Source organism: Epinephelus fuscoguttatus, linkage group LG1, assembly GCF_011397635.1.
Source record: "Epinephelus fuscoguttatus linkage group LG1, E.fuscoguttatus.final_Chr_v1".
NCBI classification, from domain to species: Eukaryota; Metazoa; Chordata; class Actinopteri; order Perciformes; family Serranidae; genus Epinephelus; species Epinephelus fuscoguttatus.
The window spans coordinates 10014998-10031675 of NC_064752.1; the positions used below are offsets into that span (position 1 = coordinate 10014998).

The 16678-nt window shown below is 40.8% G+C and overlaps 1 protein-coding gene across 1 annotated transcript in view; it reads right to left on the minus strand.

The window, feature by feature from the left end:
- Positions 1–3299: 3299 nt before the first annotated feature.
- The window catches only part of nisch (nischarin), a 46433-nt gene continuing 33054 nt past the window's right edge, over positions 3300–16678 (minus strand). The window contains exons 25-28 of the mRNA XM_049578032.1: positions 16355–16516; positions 14441–14613; positions 11958–12148; positions 3300–6762 (exon numbers count right to left, since the gene is read on the minus strand). Of these exons, the coding sequence (XP_049433989.1) occupies positions 6435–6762; positions 11958–12148; positions 14441–14613; positions 16355–16516 (854 nt within the window). The 3' untranslated portion in view covers positions 3300–6434. The remainder of the gene's footprint in view (positions 6763–11957; positions 12149–14440; positions 14614–16354; positions 16517–16678) is intronic.

Below are 16678 nucleotides of genomic sequence, written 5' to 3' on the forward strand. Positions count from 1 at the left end.
TACCAAACTGTTACAACAACTGGATCGTTAGCTAACCTTTGCCAAACTGTTGTAGCCGTGGACCTGGACTGTTAGCTAACCTGTAGCAAACTATTGTAGCTGTTAACCTGGACTGTTAGCTAACCTGTAGAAAACTGTTGTAACCAATACCCATTAAATTGGACAGTCAGCTAACCTGTGACAACCTGTTATGGCTGTTATCCTGGACCATTAACTAACCTGTACCAAATTGTGAAAGCAGTTAACCTGGACCACTGGCTAACCTATTCCAAACTGTTATAGCTATTAACCTGGACTGTTAGCTAACCTGTGCCAAACTGTTGTAGCTGTAAACCTGGACTGTTAGCTAACCCGTACCAAACTTTTGTAGCCGATACCTTGGACTGTTAGCTAACCTGTATCAAACCATAATAGCCCTTAAACTGTACCACTGGCAAACCTGTACCACACTGTTGTAGCGTTAGACTGTTAAACTGCTAACCTGTGCCAAACGCTTACGGTCGTTAAAGTGGACCGTTGGCTGGACCAAACAGGGTACGCACCAAGGTAAGGGCCTTTTGTACTAGAGCTCACACAGCGCGTAATGCCACCAAGGCTGTGCAATCCTTTAAATTTGTAATTTTAACAACAGAATATGTGTTCAACATTTTAATCTGCATATGAATATACATCAAAATTCAAATACAGCATACATGAGCCGATTGTTTTCATTTAAGTAGGTCCAGCACTTTGTGAGAAAATAGTAAAAAGGTCCTAACTTGCAATGTGATTCAGCATCAAATTGTCCAGTGACCAACAGCTGAATTTTCCACCAGATTAAATGTAAATATGTTGAGAAATTTAATGCTGATAATGAGCGTATCGGATAAAAAAAAAAAACATCCTTGGCAGATGTGAAATGTGAACACTGATGACCTGAGTAGTTTCCCAGCCTCACTGTTAACCCTGTTTGCTCTTCAAAATGCATTGTCATGTCATCTTGGCACATTGTTGCTTTGTTCCAAACAGAAATCCTGTTTGGATCCAGTCTCTCCATGTGATAAAGATTTGAACAACGCAATTTGTTTCTCTCTTACATTTTTTTCTTGTGAAAACAGAGGCTGGAACTGAAATTCATTCCTATTGGTAATCTGACCTACTGGCACCCAGAGAATGCCAATGCAAGGTCAGTTAGCCAGTTTTGCTGATCGCACTTCCTCGTACAGTATCTCTGCCCTCTGTCTGTTGAAGTGTCCCTAAAAAGGAAATCTGCCGAAATTCATGGCGAGCAGCTCCGACAGACAGGAAATAGAGGAAGTTGAACAAGTTGAAAGGTGGCAGTGGGTTTCGTGCTTCTGAAACGTCTAGTCATCAAAACCTCACAAAGCGTCGAGAGCAATTAAGTGCTGACTGGAACTTTTGGTCAATTTTTTCGTGTTTTTAATGTCTTTTTTTCTCTGGAAAACACATGATGATTCACAACAGTCAGGAGTTTAAAAAAAACGCTGAGGTCACATATCAGAGTCCTCTCCCAACAATCTCATTTTGAACTTCCCTATAGTTAATACAGAATTACATATTGTAGGTCTTTCTAGTAAATTTACTTAGAAATTAATAATTAATAAAAGCATTTGCAAGTGTTTTAGATCTAAACATTATGGTCTAAATGCCGTTGCAAAAGCTCTCTTCATATTGCTAGGAATATTTTCTGTTGGAGAAATTCTGAATACCTTATTATGTGTTTTGGTATCTACGGCACTGCAGGACACAAAAAGTTCTCTTAATGTCTTTTTAGGAACTGCTATCAGTACAAAATATCGAAAAATATTCACTAAGTGCTAAATTATTTGCACAAACTTGTATCTGAAGTGCTGTGCTGGCTCACATTGGGAAGCAACATGTAACAGTGACTGTCACACTGTTTTTCTGAGTGATATTGTTTATTGGGTGGGAATGCTTTAAAGTATGTTATGTTATTCTATGCAAAAATATTTCCTACTTTTTTGTCATGCTACTGCTTCCACGTTTTTCAACACAGAAACTTCATTCAAACATCAAACTATTCAGCTCAATTAGGATGTGTGCTTATATTTTTGATCATTCATATCTTTCAAATTTTCTGAAATATTTACAATTTTGAATTTTTGAATGTTCAAATTTGACACAAATTCAAGGTTTTTCAAGCATTTTCAAAGCCTATGTCTTCATTCATACATTCACGTAGAAACTCCATTCAAACTTTAAAATTTTCCCCATCTTCCGTACATTCTGGCTTGTATTCAACTTTCAAATGGCATTCAAACTTTTCCAAATATTCAGATGTGTTTGGAGCTTGGTAATAATGGCCTTCTCTGATTTTTACATTGGTTTCTATTGGACAGAATGTTCAGAGCTAGAGTGGGGGACTCAATGCACAGAGAGCTTCTTAAACATCTCTCTTTAACCCGCCGTCACACCCACAATATTCCCTCTACATATACCATTTTTGGTAAAAGTGGAGTAAAACTTGCGCTCTTTAAAACAATGTTGCTGTAGAAGCAAACAGACTTACACATTTGGCATAGTGAGCCTTAAAGTGAGAGATACTCCACCAGGCAGGCAGCTTTTAGCGACAGGCTGTTTGCTGATAATGTCCTCAGCTTCTCAGTCAGATCCACCCCTCGCTCCTCCACAGCTCCATTCTCTTGTCCAAATATGGTCACTTCTGGCTCCAAAAATCCAAGATGGCGACAACTGAAATGCTAAGGCTTTAAAACAGTAGTCCACAAACCAACGGGAGACATTATGGTAGCTACATCCATTGTTTTTTTAGTCTATGGTTATACTCAAGAGTTGGAAATGACCTTTTGTTTTTTGACCACCAGCAACTGTAGCTACTGGATTCCAAAATCTACCAGTCACTCAATAGATTACCATTGTTTTTTTTAGCTAATGAGTGAAGAAAATCTGGCAGTCACTTGCATATTTTACGAGCATGTGGCTGGTGCTAATTTACAACCCTGATTATATTACATATGCAGTACTGTGTAAGCAGAATTTGATGTTGTAGTTGGTCAAAAATAAGCAACTATTAACCACTTCTTATACAGTTCAGTTAATAAATCTATAACAAATATATAATGAAATCATAATGCATCATAAACTGAGCATGTATTTTGTACGTGCAGTATAACCTTGATCTAAAAAGTAACTACAAACTAAAGCTGTCACATAAATGTGAATTGTCTCTAAGACGTATGGGTGTGGAAGTGGAAAATTACATAAAATAGAAATACTCAAGTAAAGTACAAGTACATTTACTTGAGTAACTGTCATTGTAATACACTTAATATTTCCAGATTTAATAATACATGTCAAATAAACCTTTGCAGTAACTGTGTCTATCACAGTGTGAGTTTCAGTTGTCATTCCCACAGAAACATGGAGTGACTGACATCTTGTTGGTCAGTCTGGTTTTCTGGATAAGCCGCTGCGTCAGCTTAAATGTTTGCTAACTGCGGTAAATCCTGCTGATTTTCTAAGAATCAAATCACTGTCACTACACCAAACGGGAAATATTCCTACTTTCTTCATTTTCATTTTAATTCAGTGGCATTCCCCTTTAACAAGACAAGATGTAACGTAAACAACAAGTGGTGAAGAGTGGGTAGTCCAACGCCGGCTGGTTGGCTTCCCATTTGTCCATAATAATAATGTATGAAAAACAAAACATACAATAAAACAAAACACAAAGAAAATATAAAAAATAATACTCAATGATAATACTTAATATGACATTTAAGAGTTCTTTTTGGAAACATCATGAAGACCTCCATGTTTAGTACAAAATCTGCTTCAGGATGGAAAACATCCGTCTGTCCCAAAACATAATTATATTAATATAATATTAATAAAAAGCTTCAATATACAGTTCAATAATACTGCTTCATTAATTACAATGTGCAAGGGATAAAATGTTCAGAGAGCAGATTGTGCCGAGCAGCAGTGTGAGAGTGTGTGTGTGTGTGTGTGTGTGAGTGTGAGTGTGAGAGAGTGAGTGAGTGTGTGTGTGTGTGTGTGAGAGAGAGAGAGAGAGAGAGAGAATGTTTGTGTGCTCCTAAAAACAACATTTTGGGATATCATCTTGTGACCTCGTCCAGAGTCAGATTGCGCACATGTGAAAAACGTTTTTGGTTTTAAGAGCAACTTTACACAAACACCAACATGTAAATCAAACAACTTTGGAGATTTTTGGAGGGTGGATTTGTTTTATCCTTTGATGACGCTAGGCTAGCAGTTTCCCTCTGCTTCCAGTCTTTGTGCTAAGCTAGGCTGAACATATCCTGGACAAACAGAGATGAAAATGATGCACATCTTACAGTCTGACTCTGGAGAGGAGAGAGAACAAGAGGATTTACCAGAAATGACAAACTGTTCCTTGAAGGTAAGGTTGATTAAAATCTCGTAGGACTCCCGTGGACTGTCTGCAGCGCCCCCTGCTGTGCAACATCAGTCTGTCTGTCAGTCTGTCTGTCAATCCAGTCTGAAATGTGAGACACTTTGCAAGAAAGAGAAGTTGTGCCAGAAACTCCCAATATTTCGGCTTCTTGTGAGGTTACAGGTCTGTAGTGGCAGTCTGGTGTCTGTTGAGTCCGACTGAGCCTCAGTTTCTTTTCTATAGTGGACACCAAACAGTGTGTGCAGAGCCACATCCCTTTCAAATGGAGAGCGACTAAAGGCCCCAGTATGCTTCAAACTGAGCATCTGTTGGATCATCTAACAGCATCTGAGACCACCTCCAATACCAACAATCACTCCCACTTACTTCTGTCTCTTTTCATGAATGACTGAGTGCAACAGGATGAATTCCTTCGAGAAGTGTGTGTTAAAGTGTGCACTGTTATCCCCATTTGAGTGAATCAGGAGGTCAAGACTACAAAGACACACAAAAGACACAGAGTTGTTAGAGAGTAAGTGAGGAGGCAGTGTGACACAGCCAGGACCGCCTAATGACAGGGGGCATTTCACCCCATTTTAAGTGTGGACGTACAGAATGAGAAGAAACATCTATTAACGAGTTCCTTAGAGGCATACTGAGGCCTCTGCAGTGGTCTTCTTGGAATGAACATCTTCTTTCAATAAGGTGCCAGCTTCCCAAAAGTGAAGCCAGAACATCTTGATCGCCCCCTGGTGGCTGGCTGCAGTATAGGTCGCAAGCCCCACCCTCTCTATGCTAAAACCTCAGAGGTACACGTCGATATCTTTTTCCCAAAATGGTTTCTGTCATATTAGGTATTCTTATCATGCTTATGTTTGCTGGAGTGTTCATTTTTCCCATAAGTGCAGTTTAATTTGTTATTTGATGCTATAAAAAGGGGGTTTGAAGACATGATTGACAGGTGAATGTGCCCATCAAGTGGAGATCGCTACTGTGCAGATTCTGTCTCCGAATGACATCACCACTACAAGATGGCGGCGCCTGTATCTGGGTTATTTTGGCTTCATTTTTGTCCAGCTGGAGGTAGTGGAGACGTGTTGTCCATCTTTATATACAGGTATTAGCTGCAACACAATGTGACGTCGAGACACAAACCCCCTATTTGTTTTCTCTCCCTCCATTTCAGTGCACTGGTGCACCGTTTAACAGGTAATGGTGAAGGCCAGGAAAACTGTTTAAATGAAGTGCTATCTGTCAGCCAGCGGCAGCAACAACCTAATGTTCAGCTGACAAAACATCAGCCTACAGGGCAAAAGCCATAGTAGCTTTCATAGCTGACAAATAATTGCCTCTTCACAATATGATTTTAGCCTGAACGACATTCACCAGTTCTCTGTCTTACCATTATCTTGTTTGTGTCTGTATGGGCAATGTGGTGGTGGTGTTGTAAATGCCTCTCTTGCCACTGAAATTTAGTGGCAGATCCGGCATATCTGCCAGCTACAATAAAACTCAGATGGTGTGCAGACTCCGTCTACTCAGTGCACCATAGGTATACACCAGCAGGCTAAAGGCGCGGACACAGTATAAATCAGTAACACACGGTGAGATGATGCGACTGGCTTGGAGTGTGGAGCTATATAAGTAGGCCACATTTAAACTTCTCTCTTACGTAACTGTCTCTGTCACTGTTCATGTGACCAACCAAGGGCAATGATGAATGCCTTCAAGGTGACACTGAACATGTGCATCTTTATCCCCATTTAATTGATTCATTGCAGCTCTTTGTCTCTATGACGACAGGCTGTCTTTCAGTGAGACCATTTGGAGCAGCTAGAAAAAGCTTTGTCTTTGGACGGTTTCAGACAAGACTTTACACAAACTACTCGGTTTGAAGCATATCAAGGCCTTTAAACAGCCCCCCACGCCCTGAATCTGTATGTTAATTATCCTGGTCACATGATGACTCCACCTGCCAATCAGCTCCCAACGACGAACGAGGTGCTGAACAGTCAACCGTCTTTCCATCATCCAGCAATCAGCCAGTGAGCTCCACAGGAAGCTCCCGGCTGCACAGCGCCTCCCACTGGCGGGCGAGGAGAGAGATTAGCCTCTCTCTGCTGTCGGCTCCTGGGACAAAGACGCACCACTGGACCTCACCCTCTGCCCCACTGCTGGCTCCACCTCCTCTGGGCAGGGCCTCCTCCCCTGCAGCAGCAAAGTGGTCCATGGTGAGGTGGCAGAGCAGATCAGGGCCGGGAAGGTCATCGAACACCAGGGTCAGAGCCTGAGGATATGTCTGGTACCCCAGCAGCACTCGGTCCAGGTCTCTGATCCTCCGTGCCTCACGCAGCTGGTACCGCTCCCTGTTGGGGGGTTAGGAAGATGAAGATGAGAAGGAGGAGGATGACTACTACCACACTGTAAAAAGCTGTCACAAAGACGTCACTTCTATCAAACACACAACAATCTTTTCTTTGAGAAAAGGGGCTCATTAATAATTATTATAAATAAAATTAATTTTTAATGAGTCAAAGATTTGAAAATTTATATGTTTTAAGATGATCCATGGAAATCTGTAACTAATATTTCTCAATTAAAATGATCTGCAACAAGTGGAATTTCATTTCCCAAAGTCATGAAATAAACCTTGGATAAAACTAAGGGCAAAACAAGTGTTGGGTTATTTAGAATCTGATTTTTTTTTTTGTAATAATATTTTTTATAAGATTCAAAAATACTTAAAATTAAGAAAGGGCACACAACAAGAAGCAGCTCTGAATCAAGTAAAACCCCTTTTTGTAAACATTTTTTTTGCAGGGAAACAGAAGGGAACAAAGGGTTGTGCATCTTCTTCATCAGGCTCACAATGAATGTATAAAAAGTAACCAAGGTGCCTGTGAAACTGGGGCCATATTCACACATATTCAGAGAATCCTCTGACAGAGCTCCTAACTTTGCCTAATTTTTTTTAGTAAGGAGTCCTAACTTTGGAGTGATTTAGGAAAGTTCTCAGAGCAATGTTTACCTTAGTGAGGAGGTATGGTTGACCCTGTTGCTAGGTGTAACACATTCTTTTAACAGATGTGATTGGCTGTCACAGACACACCCTTTTCCGAGCCTGCATGGCGCAGACACCCAGTGGGAATGAAATGATATAAACAGCCAACTGTGAAAGGGTTGTCACTGTTAGTGTGATCACTCTGCTGATGAAAGGTTGAGACAGACCCAAGTCATCACTGCTGCACTGTTGCATTTCTCCAGTTTTATAAATATTTTGGTGTTGGTGGTGTATGTAATAACTATCTCTGGCATTATAGCATTATTGCGTTGGGTGGGAAATGTATGCATACTCTAATGAGATCAACCACATATTATCCCTGCACGATCTAATCTGTAGCATTTCATTAACATTACTGTCATCAAGCGTTTAGAGAACATTTCTCCCACTTCTTTATGTTTTCACCATTTTCTCCTCTGCTAAAGAAACTCTTACGCCTCTTAAAAGTCCTCTCTCCCTGCTCCTAACAGTTTTTCACATTAGGAGCTCTTTTAAGGTCTAATATACTCTGTAAATAACTTTTACCTTTACAAGGACCTAGTCTTAAATTTAACTGGTAATTCTAAGAAAACGTCACAGTTCACAGAATTCTCTTCGAATGTCGTCACTTGGAGCAACTCTTGGCACTAGCATTTGAAACTGTTTTACAGAAAGAGAAAAGGCAGATGTTTCGATTTAAAAAAATAAAAATAAGATACTGATACTGAAAACCTCTGTACTCTGTGACCACATGATGTCACTGTGGTGGTTACAGGTACAACAAAGAACACCATACAGTCCTACACTCATTCTCTTTAAGCTCTCTTTTTAGTCTCTACCAACTCCTGAGGAAAATATCTGTCTTGAGCTGCTGAATGATCACTCTTATCTCACCAGACAAGGTCTGGTGCTTCATTTTCAAGTGTCTTTTATTAGGGATGCTGGTTGATCAAGACATTTTCAAATGGATCTGTATCAGCAGTTTGAAGCTCAGCTGAGCTCAATCATTTTCAGATTGTTACTCAGTTTGAACACTGGAACAGTCCCCTCATGAACGACACAGCGAGTCTGTAAGCTGCAGAGCAACACAAACAAACACCGACCAGCAGTTTCAGTTAATGATCTCCACGCTGAGAGAGAGTGATGCAGCAGATCTGCCCTGCCTCTGGGCTGATAAAACTGTCACTGCCTCTGTATCAGCAACATTTCTCTCAGGTGCATCTCTGAAGTGCAGCATTTGGAATTTCAAGTGTTTTGTTTACGAGGAAAATAAAAAGAGAGCTGTTTTAAATGTGGTTCATATTTTCCAGCTGTTACAGATCCACAATGGCAAATATTACACAGCCACCCATATCTGATCTGTGTTTAAAACAGGTCTGGTAAAGGCTGTTTCCCTGGTTAGAAAACGTACTGAGCAAATCAGAGCTCAGTAGAAAGGGTTGAAAATGGGGACATCATCTTCCTTTGCCGGAGCCAGAACACGATGACATAAATATGGATGACATGGACACAGCTCTGCAGGTAGTTGTATGTCAGCTTACAGAATTAAAAACCTGTTAAATCAACACATTTGTTTTGATCAAGAAATACATTCCAGTCCAAGTCAATGAAATAGACGTCAACAGGAGAGAAACATCATCACCACTAAATAATTGCCCTCCCGAACGAAGATCAACTAAAGCTGGGCTCAGACTGCAGGATTTCTGGGCCAGTTTATCCCTGATTCACCCCTCCAGACAAACGGAGGATAAATCCGGTCTGGGACTTTGGTTGGTACTGATGCTCGGCCCAGATTATCTGGTACTGTGAGAGGTTTACAAATCTAGTTTTAAACCTCTTGAACTGTTCATTCTTGTTTATCCCATCTTTAACTTGTCCAAAATGCAGCAGCAAGAGTTTTAGCAAAGTCAAAAAAGAGGGAGGGCATTACACCCATCCTTGCCTCCCTACACTGGCTGCCTGTTAGTGACAGGAAGCATTATAAGATTCTGATGTTTGTTGATGAAGTGTTAAAGAGCCTCGCCCCCTCTTACATTATAGAGCTCCACTCCTGGCTCTGGAATTCTCTTCCTCCTGCCATCAAGATTTTCAATAATCTTCTTACAACACTTTTATTCTATTGCCTTTAATTGCGCATAGTGTGACTGTCTTTGTTGGTGTTACTGTCACACTGCGGTGACAAAAAACCCCACTTATACTATAGGTGCGATAACAGCGGAAGTGATATGTTATCATTACTGTTATTACCACCCACCTGGATGATTATGTCGGTATGAAGCAGCTGACGGTTTTTCCAACCACTGATTAACATTATTGCCTTTAAAGCTAACAGTAGCTACTATACTACTGTTGGCAGGTATTAAACTGACAGTTAAACTCTCACCTTCAGTTCTTCCTGAAGAACAGACAGCCTATGTTGACCATTTTCTTATCCAGACTTGTTTCGCAATCTGCTTTTGTTTTGGTCACTGCAAAGCATTGTTTATATTACAGGAAGTTGTCGCATCCTCTAAAGTGTCCTATTTGTTTATATCTGCTTCCCTACAATATCATGGGAGGTGGTGCATTCATGCTCCCTCTAGCAAGATTATCTCAGTCTTATCTTGTAGGGTGTGATGTGCTGTTATTTTCAAATCTTGTGGTGTGTGCATGTTTGTGATAAGATAGAGGAACGTCTTGTCAATGTGTGTGTGATGCAACCAGATTTCAAAGTTCAGGATTTTAACACTACTGTATTCTGAGCCCGCCTTAACACAGACATGATGTTAGACAAAATGTGTATCCACCTTATTCCTAGCTCCCATGATACCTTGTTCAAATTATGGGTGCAATTTCCGGCGTTGAACCAAAACCGGCTATTTCCAATGGCAACCGTTTGTCTCCAGCACTCTATTCTTCTTTCCAAGAGCAATTGGGAAATAAAACATGGAACACACCACCTGTTATAGCTCAAACGGGATTATGTGATCATACCTCTGCCATCTCTGACAGCCATCTCAAAGTATTGTTTTTTTTTACTTTTCAACCAAGCACACTAGCAGTTAGCTTGCCTTGCTCCGTTAAAATATTGTTAACTTTAACATGGCCCGAGCTAGCTTAAGGCAAACACCTGTTCCCTCTAAAGATGATTTATGATTTCTGATGACTTATTAAGGGATCCTAACACATGTGGCAAACATTTAACATAATTCAGTGTTAACTGTAGCTGCATGTAAAGTGAATAAATGTGATGTTTCCAAGCTAATTCTCAGGTTTTTTTTCAGCCGTTTACACGTTTCTTTAACTTCTGATTTATTAAAAACTGTTCTGAGTGGCACATGATGCTGAATTTAGCAGCAGACTTCAGTATATAGAAATATAAAGTGGTAGTAAAGATAGGACTATCATATACTGACGTTGAGTGATGGACCTGTCAGTCTAGGTGGCAAATTCTGTCTCATGAAAATCTTGTGGTTGTATTTCTCATATCAATGGTAACCATGGCAACAGGAACAATCCCTTTTTGTTCTGGTCACATGTTTAACACACAGTTGCTGAAGACAAAAATTTAGCTTAGGCTGGTTGTTAGTCGTTACAGACACAGACAGTGCAACAGGTACCAGAGCTCCACAAAGACATTTTAGAAAACGCTAGTTAACATTAGTTAAATATTTGTTAAAAAATAAATCAGTATTTGCTAAACTGAAGGCAAATTACTTTCGAAAAGAACCAGCGTTGGTGGTTTGCCACCAAGAGTAGCCACTGGGATGAACCACAGACAGTCTATGGGACTAATTAGCTTACTGCTACTTCCGCTATCTCACTGGAAGTTGCGCCAGTAGCACCCTCAGGGATAAGGTGGATACAGACTAATATTTTCTTTAGTTAAATAAAGAGCACGTTTTTTTGTGAGCTTACTGTAAGCTCGCTCTGCAGCTGTGTCATGTAAGAAAATGTAAAGACCACAATGTGTGTTGACCAATAGTCACTTCTTCAGGACTCAGACATCCCTTTAAATTATATCTCACCAGCTGAGCACTGATGAATCAAAATGTGTGTGTGAGTTATCGGCGACTAAATAATTAAGATACTGAAATTTGTATTTGTTAATTCTTGCTGAGTCACAGAGTCTCCTGCTCCACCTCACAGGGACTGATTTGATGCTCTGCCTCTTGGGCTTCAGTGAATATTGATTTCAGCTTTTTGTCCCCCCGAGTGCCCCATGTTCCCTGTAACTAAACTATCTACGCGTCTCTCACAGTATGTCAGTCAGTCACTGTCTCCTCTTCTTCCTCTTTTCCTGCAGCAGACGAGTAAGAGGGAACAGTTTTTTTTAACTTGCTGCCAAATAACAACTCTGCAGCGCTCACTGGAGACGACACGTGTCACTGATGTTATTGTTAAGCGTTTGTCCACCCTGCCTCCCAAACCTGAGAGCCTTCACTATGAATAACTCTGCTCTTAAGTGACCCACCTGGATAAAGACGGATAATGACTTTGAAATGTTGTGGTACAGGAGGGTAGGGCTTCCTGTGTGCTCACCTGGAGGGAGGTTCTTTGGCAAAGTCGGGCAGAGGATAGCTGACATAGTCCTCGTCCAATAGGAACACATCGGTGCTGGTCAGGATCAAAGTCCTGGGCTGGAGTACTGGAGATGAGCCGGAGCCAGAAACAGAAGGGGAGTGGCCTGATAGAGCGGAGCCTTGGCTGGGCAGAGTGCTGGGGATCTGCACCTGCAGGAAAGAAGAACAATTATTTCTGTAAGAGTTTGAAATAATAAAACAGAAGCAAATACAAAGAGTGGAAATATAAAATCAAGGCAAAACCAGTTAAGAAATCATCAATAGGGAAGGCAAAATTATTTATATAGCACATTTCAGCAACAAGGAGAGTCAAAGTGCAAAATAAACACATTACAAAAGTACATTTACATCAAATTCAAAAGGAAAATAAAAACAGGGCAAAATAGAATAAGACAAAAATTAATGAGTAAAATTTGCAGAGGAGAGTAAGGAATGAATAAATATTTGATTTAATAAAATGCAGCAACCAAAAGAAAAGTCTTCAGCCTTGATTAAAAGGAGCTGAGAGTTGGGAGTTTGCACACCAAACCAATTATAGGGTTTTATAAAATTGCAATAACTGATGTCTTTAAACACTTGGGGGTGATGGAAAAAGGCTGTGAACACAAAACTGACATTAATATTACCCCACATATAAGCAAACAGTGAACCAGTTACCCTGACTCCCCCTCACAAAAAAAATATTCTCGTAATGTTCTTATGGTTATGCCACTCTCTTTATCTGCTGGCCCTGCGGTGTCTCCCTGGCAGAGCAGGGCTGCTATTGTGACTATTGACCTGTTGCACACTTTGGTACGTTTTTTTCTCGCACTTCAGGGTTTTATTGGCGACAGTTTAATTTGCACTATTGTATTTTATTTGCACTATCTATATTACAGTTTTTATTGCACTTTTAATTATGATCTCCTGGGCTAGTGCAACCTTAAGGATTTTTATTCTTTTAGCCTTACCTGTTATGACAAAGTTGATGTATTTATTTCGCCCAGAAGTCCTGATTGTACAATCATGTTATTCAAATCGGCGTTATTGCCGTACTACATGGTTGCCTACTGTGTGTCTTGATTATCCATGATTTTTTGTATCTGCTATGCAACTATGTGTCCAAAACAAATTTCCCGTTTGGGACAATAAAGTTTATCTTATCTTATCGCCAAAAACATGGTTTGTGAGGTCACAGTGACCTTTGACCACCAAATTCAAATCAATCGAAATCCCCTCAAGACGTTCTTGAGATGTCGTGTTCTCAAGAACTAGACAGATGCAAGATCACAATGACCCTTCATCCATTTTCATTCATTCACTCATTTCCCATAACCGCTTGTCACATTAAGGGTGTTACTGTGCGAGAGGCAGGGCACACCCTGGACAGGTCACCAGACTATCACAGGGCTGACACATAGAGACAGACAACCATTCACACTCACATTCACACCTACGGACAATTTAGAGTCACCAGTTAACCTGCATGTCTTTGGACTGTGGGAGGAAGCTGGAGCACCTGGAGAAAACCCACACTGACACGGGGAGAACATGCAAACTCTGCATAGAACGGCTCCCCCACCCTGGGTTGGAACCAGGAACCCTCTTGCTGTGAGGCGACAACGTGAATCACTGCAACTGTGTGCAGCCACAGTGACCCTTAACAACCAAAATTCATCACTTAATTGTTCAGTCCAAGTGGACATTTGTGCCAAATGAAGAAATTCCCAAAAGGCACTCTTACGATATCACATTCACAAAAATGGGACAGACATACGTACATACAGAAACCCCGAAAACATAATGTCTCTGGCCACGGCTATTACCAGCATGGAGGCATTAAAATAAAACTATTTTCTGATTGTTTCATGGTGGTTACGTTCTAAAGCACAAATAAACACACCCAAACAACCCTGTAGGAAGCTGCTGCATTGCTTGACTTTGTTTCTTCAACTGAGGCCCATGCTTGTATATGTGTCTCAAACAGACACACGGACCTGCAACCCACATTCACAAAGCAGAAGAGAGAAACGGCTGGTCGCGATTTTTTTTATAGTCCCCTGACCTTGTGCTGCTATTGGCTGGGGGCTACCCACCACTACCCAAAGCCTGATACCTGGAAATGTCCCAAACAAGCAATAATAAGACGAACATGAGAAAATCCAGGTAGGGGGTAGGTCCTCTACAGATACAGACACCACCACACACTGAGAGTGGGTCAGAAGTAATGACTGAGAGGGTTTACTTTTTGTGAGTCTATATATTGTTTTTATTTTTAAGGGAATCCTGCTTAGTGTGCCTTTAAGTTGGCTGAAAAATATTACAAAGCTTCACATGATTGGGAGGGGAACTGTAGTCAGGTGAGGGCAGCCATGGTCCGTTGCTAGAGGCAATGCTAAGAAGGACTTGGCGAATGAATACGCTGTTACTTGTCTCCCCCATCACAAAGGAAGAGGTTCTTACCTGGAAGACCAGCAGGTACAGCAGGACGTTGAAGGAGCGTGAGGACGATGACGCTGCACTTGCCGCAGTCTTCCTCTCCGCAACAATGAAGGTCAGGTCTCCCATCTCCTCCTCACTGGGATAAATAAATTTCACCCTGCTGCTGTGCACCAGCTCGTAGTTCTGCATTTTACCTGCAGGGGTAGACAAAATCACATCTGTCACCATCATCAGCTTAATAATAGGTCAGCAATTTAGATCAGTCTTCCAAACAATTTCTGCATAGATGTAATTTGGGATAGGATTTTTTATTTAAACAAATCCACATATCAGGATAAAAACACATATTAAAATAGGTAAATATAAAAATAACATGTCTGTCCACATTCTGACATTCTTCTTTGTACCAAAAGGGGCGGACGATGATGTTTAAATGTCAAATAAGACAATGTTTTTTCTGGATATTACTTTTAAAAAGGTGAGGTTGTATAATTATGATTTGAGGACTAGATACTCTCTGTTCTCTCTCTGGTCCCTGGGTTACAGAGCGAGCCTGTTACATTAAGAGAGAGTAGCATTTTGTGTTCTTGTGGCCTTGATGTTGCTAGGCTATCATGTTTCTTTGTGTCTGTTAATAGTGTGTCTCTTAGAGTATGTCAGACATGAAGTGTCTAAGGAGCCCAGTTTGACCTTCAGGAGTTAATGTAACATGTGACATGTTTCAGAGAAGCTAATGAGTTGAAAGTGTCTCCTGGCGTCTGAGAAATGAATTCTGACCCCTTCTAAGAGCCTGACAGGTGAGAGTGTGAGTACTGCACATGACTGATAAACAACTTGGACAAAATATGGGATTCATACTGTAATAAATGTTTTTCGTGTTTCACTTTTATAAAAAAAAAAAAAAGGCTTCAAGGGTGATAAATATCTCGTCCTTGGACAACATGTATCTTGGCAAAAATGTCCCCAACAGGACTGGTCTGTTTTTAGAGCTGTTAAGGAACAGCTGCATCCAGTGGTTGTTGAAGATTCTCTTTGAAAGTATTAAATGTAAATATAATTGAAAGGCCACGGTACTTGATCACAGTCGACAAATTTGTAGTTTTGTTTTTTTTTTTTAACACTTTTTGACGCATTTAGAGATTTTATTTGGCCTTTTTTTCCCAAGAAAACGGAACATGAACATTGGCAGGCATTATGACAGTTATCTTACCTGGATAAAAGACATACTATGATATGGGTTGTAAGCAGGAGGCCCTACTACAGCAGTTAATAATTTACATATAATTTACCTTGATTATCAAAGCAGACAGCAAACAGGAGGTAAATTATATGTTAGGTAATGAGGGTGGGTGGGGTGAATCAGCAAACACGTTCCTTATTCCAAGAAATATGTCATCCATTTTGTCATTCTTGCAATTTATAATAATTTCTCAATCTTATTGGGAAAGTCTGTCTTTCCATCTCATGAATCTCTTTTGGCAAGTTGCCCAAATAAAGTCACATGCATGTCAGTGGGATCTGTAAATCAATGCAACCTCAGTGAGCTGTTTGTTGCGGCCACCAGCTGCTTAGAGGAAACGATAACTAGCTCTCCTACCACTGATTTCAACCAGATTTGTTGCTGTTGTTTTCATGTTCTGTCTCTCCACATTCACTCCTCTCAGTAGTGTAGTGGTAGTTGAGTGGGCATCAGAAAGCTTTTGTTGTTTTGACATGATAACGAAACAGCGTGTTTCAGTGTTCACGTGACGTTGGATAACTTGGCCATCTTCTCCAGTAACGGACATTTTTGAAGTTTGAGTGTAAGCCATGTGTTATATTTACGTGTAGAGGGAAGCACTTTGAACAGATGATCATGAACCAATCAGGTTGTTCAGGTAGGATTTGATGTCATCACAGATATTCAACTGCCTCTGAGTGTCCCTGCATGGTTACCTGTGTTTGTGTTGGTGAACTGAGAGTAGAAGTCCTGATCTGACGGCTCTGGAGGAGGAAGCTGCTGCTGCAGACTGAGAGCCGACATCAGCTCCTGAAGGAAGACGCCCGTCCCGTAACTGTCCCTGCTGAGGCAGCACACAATGTGATCGGCCGAATGACCTGCAGATACAGAGAGAGAGAGAGAGAGAGAGAGAGAGAGAGAGAGAGAGAGAGAGAGAGAGAGAGAGAATCCACGGATAGACAGTAGGAGGATAAAGAGGATAACACAGGGTAACATCAGCATTAAACAGCAGATTGGTCTAAATTTGTTTATACACCAGA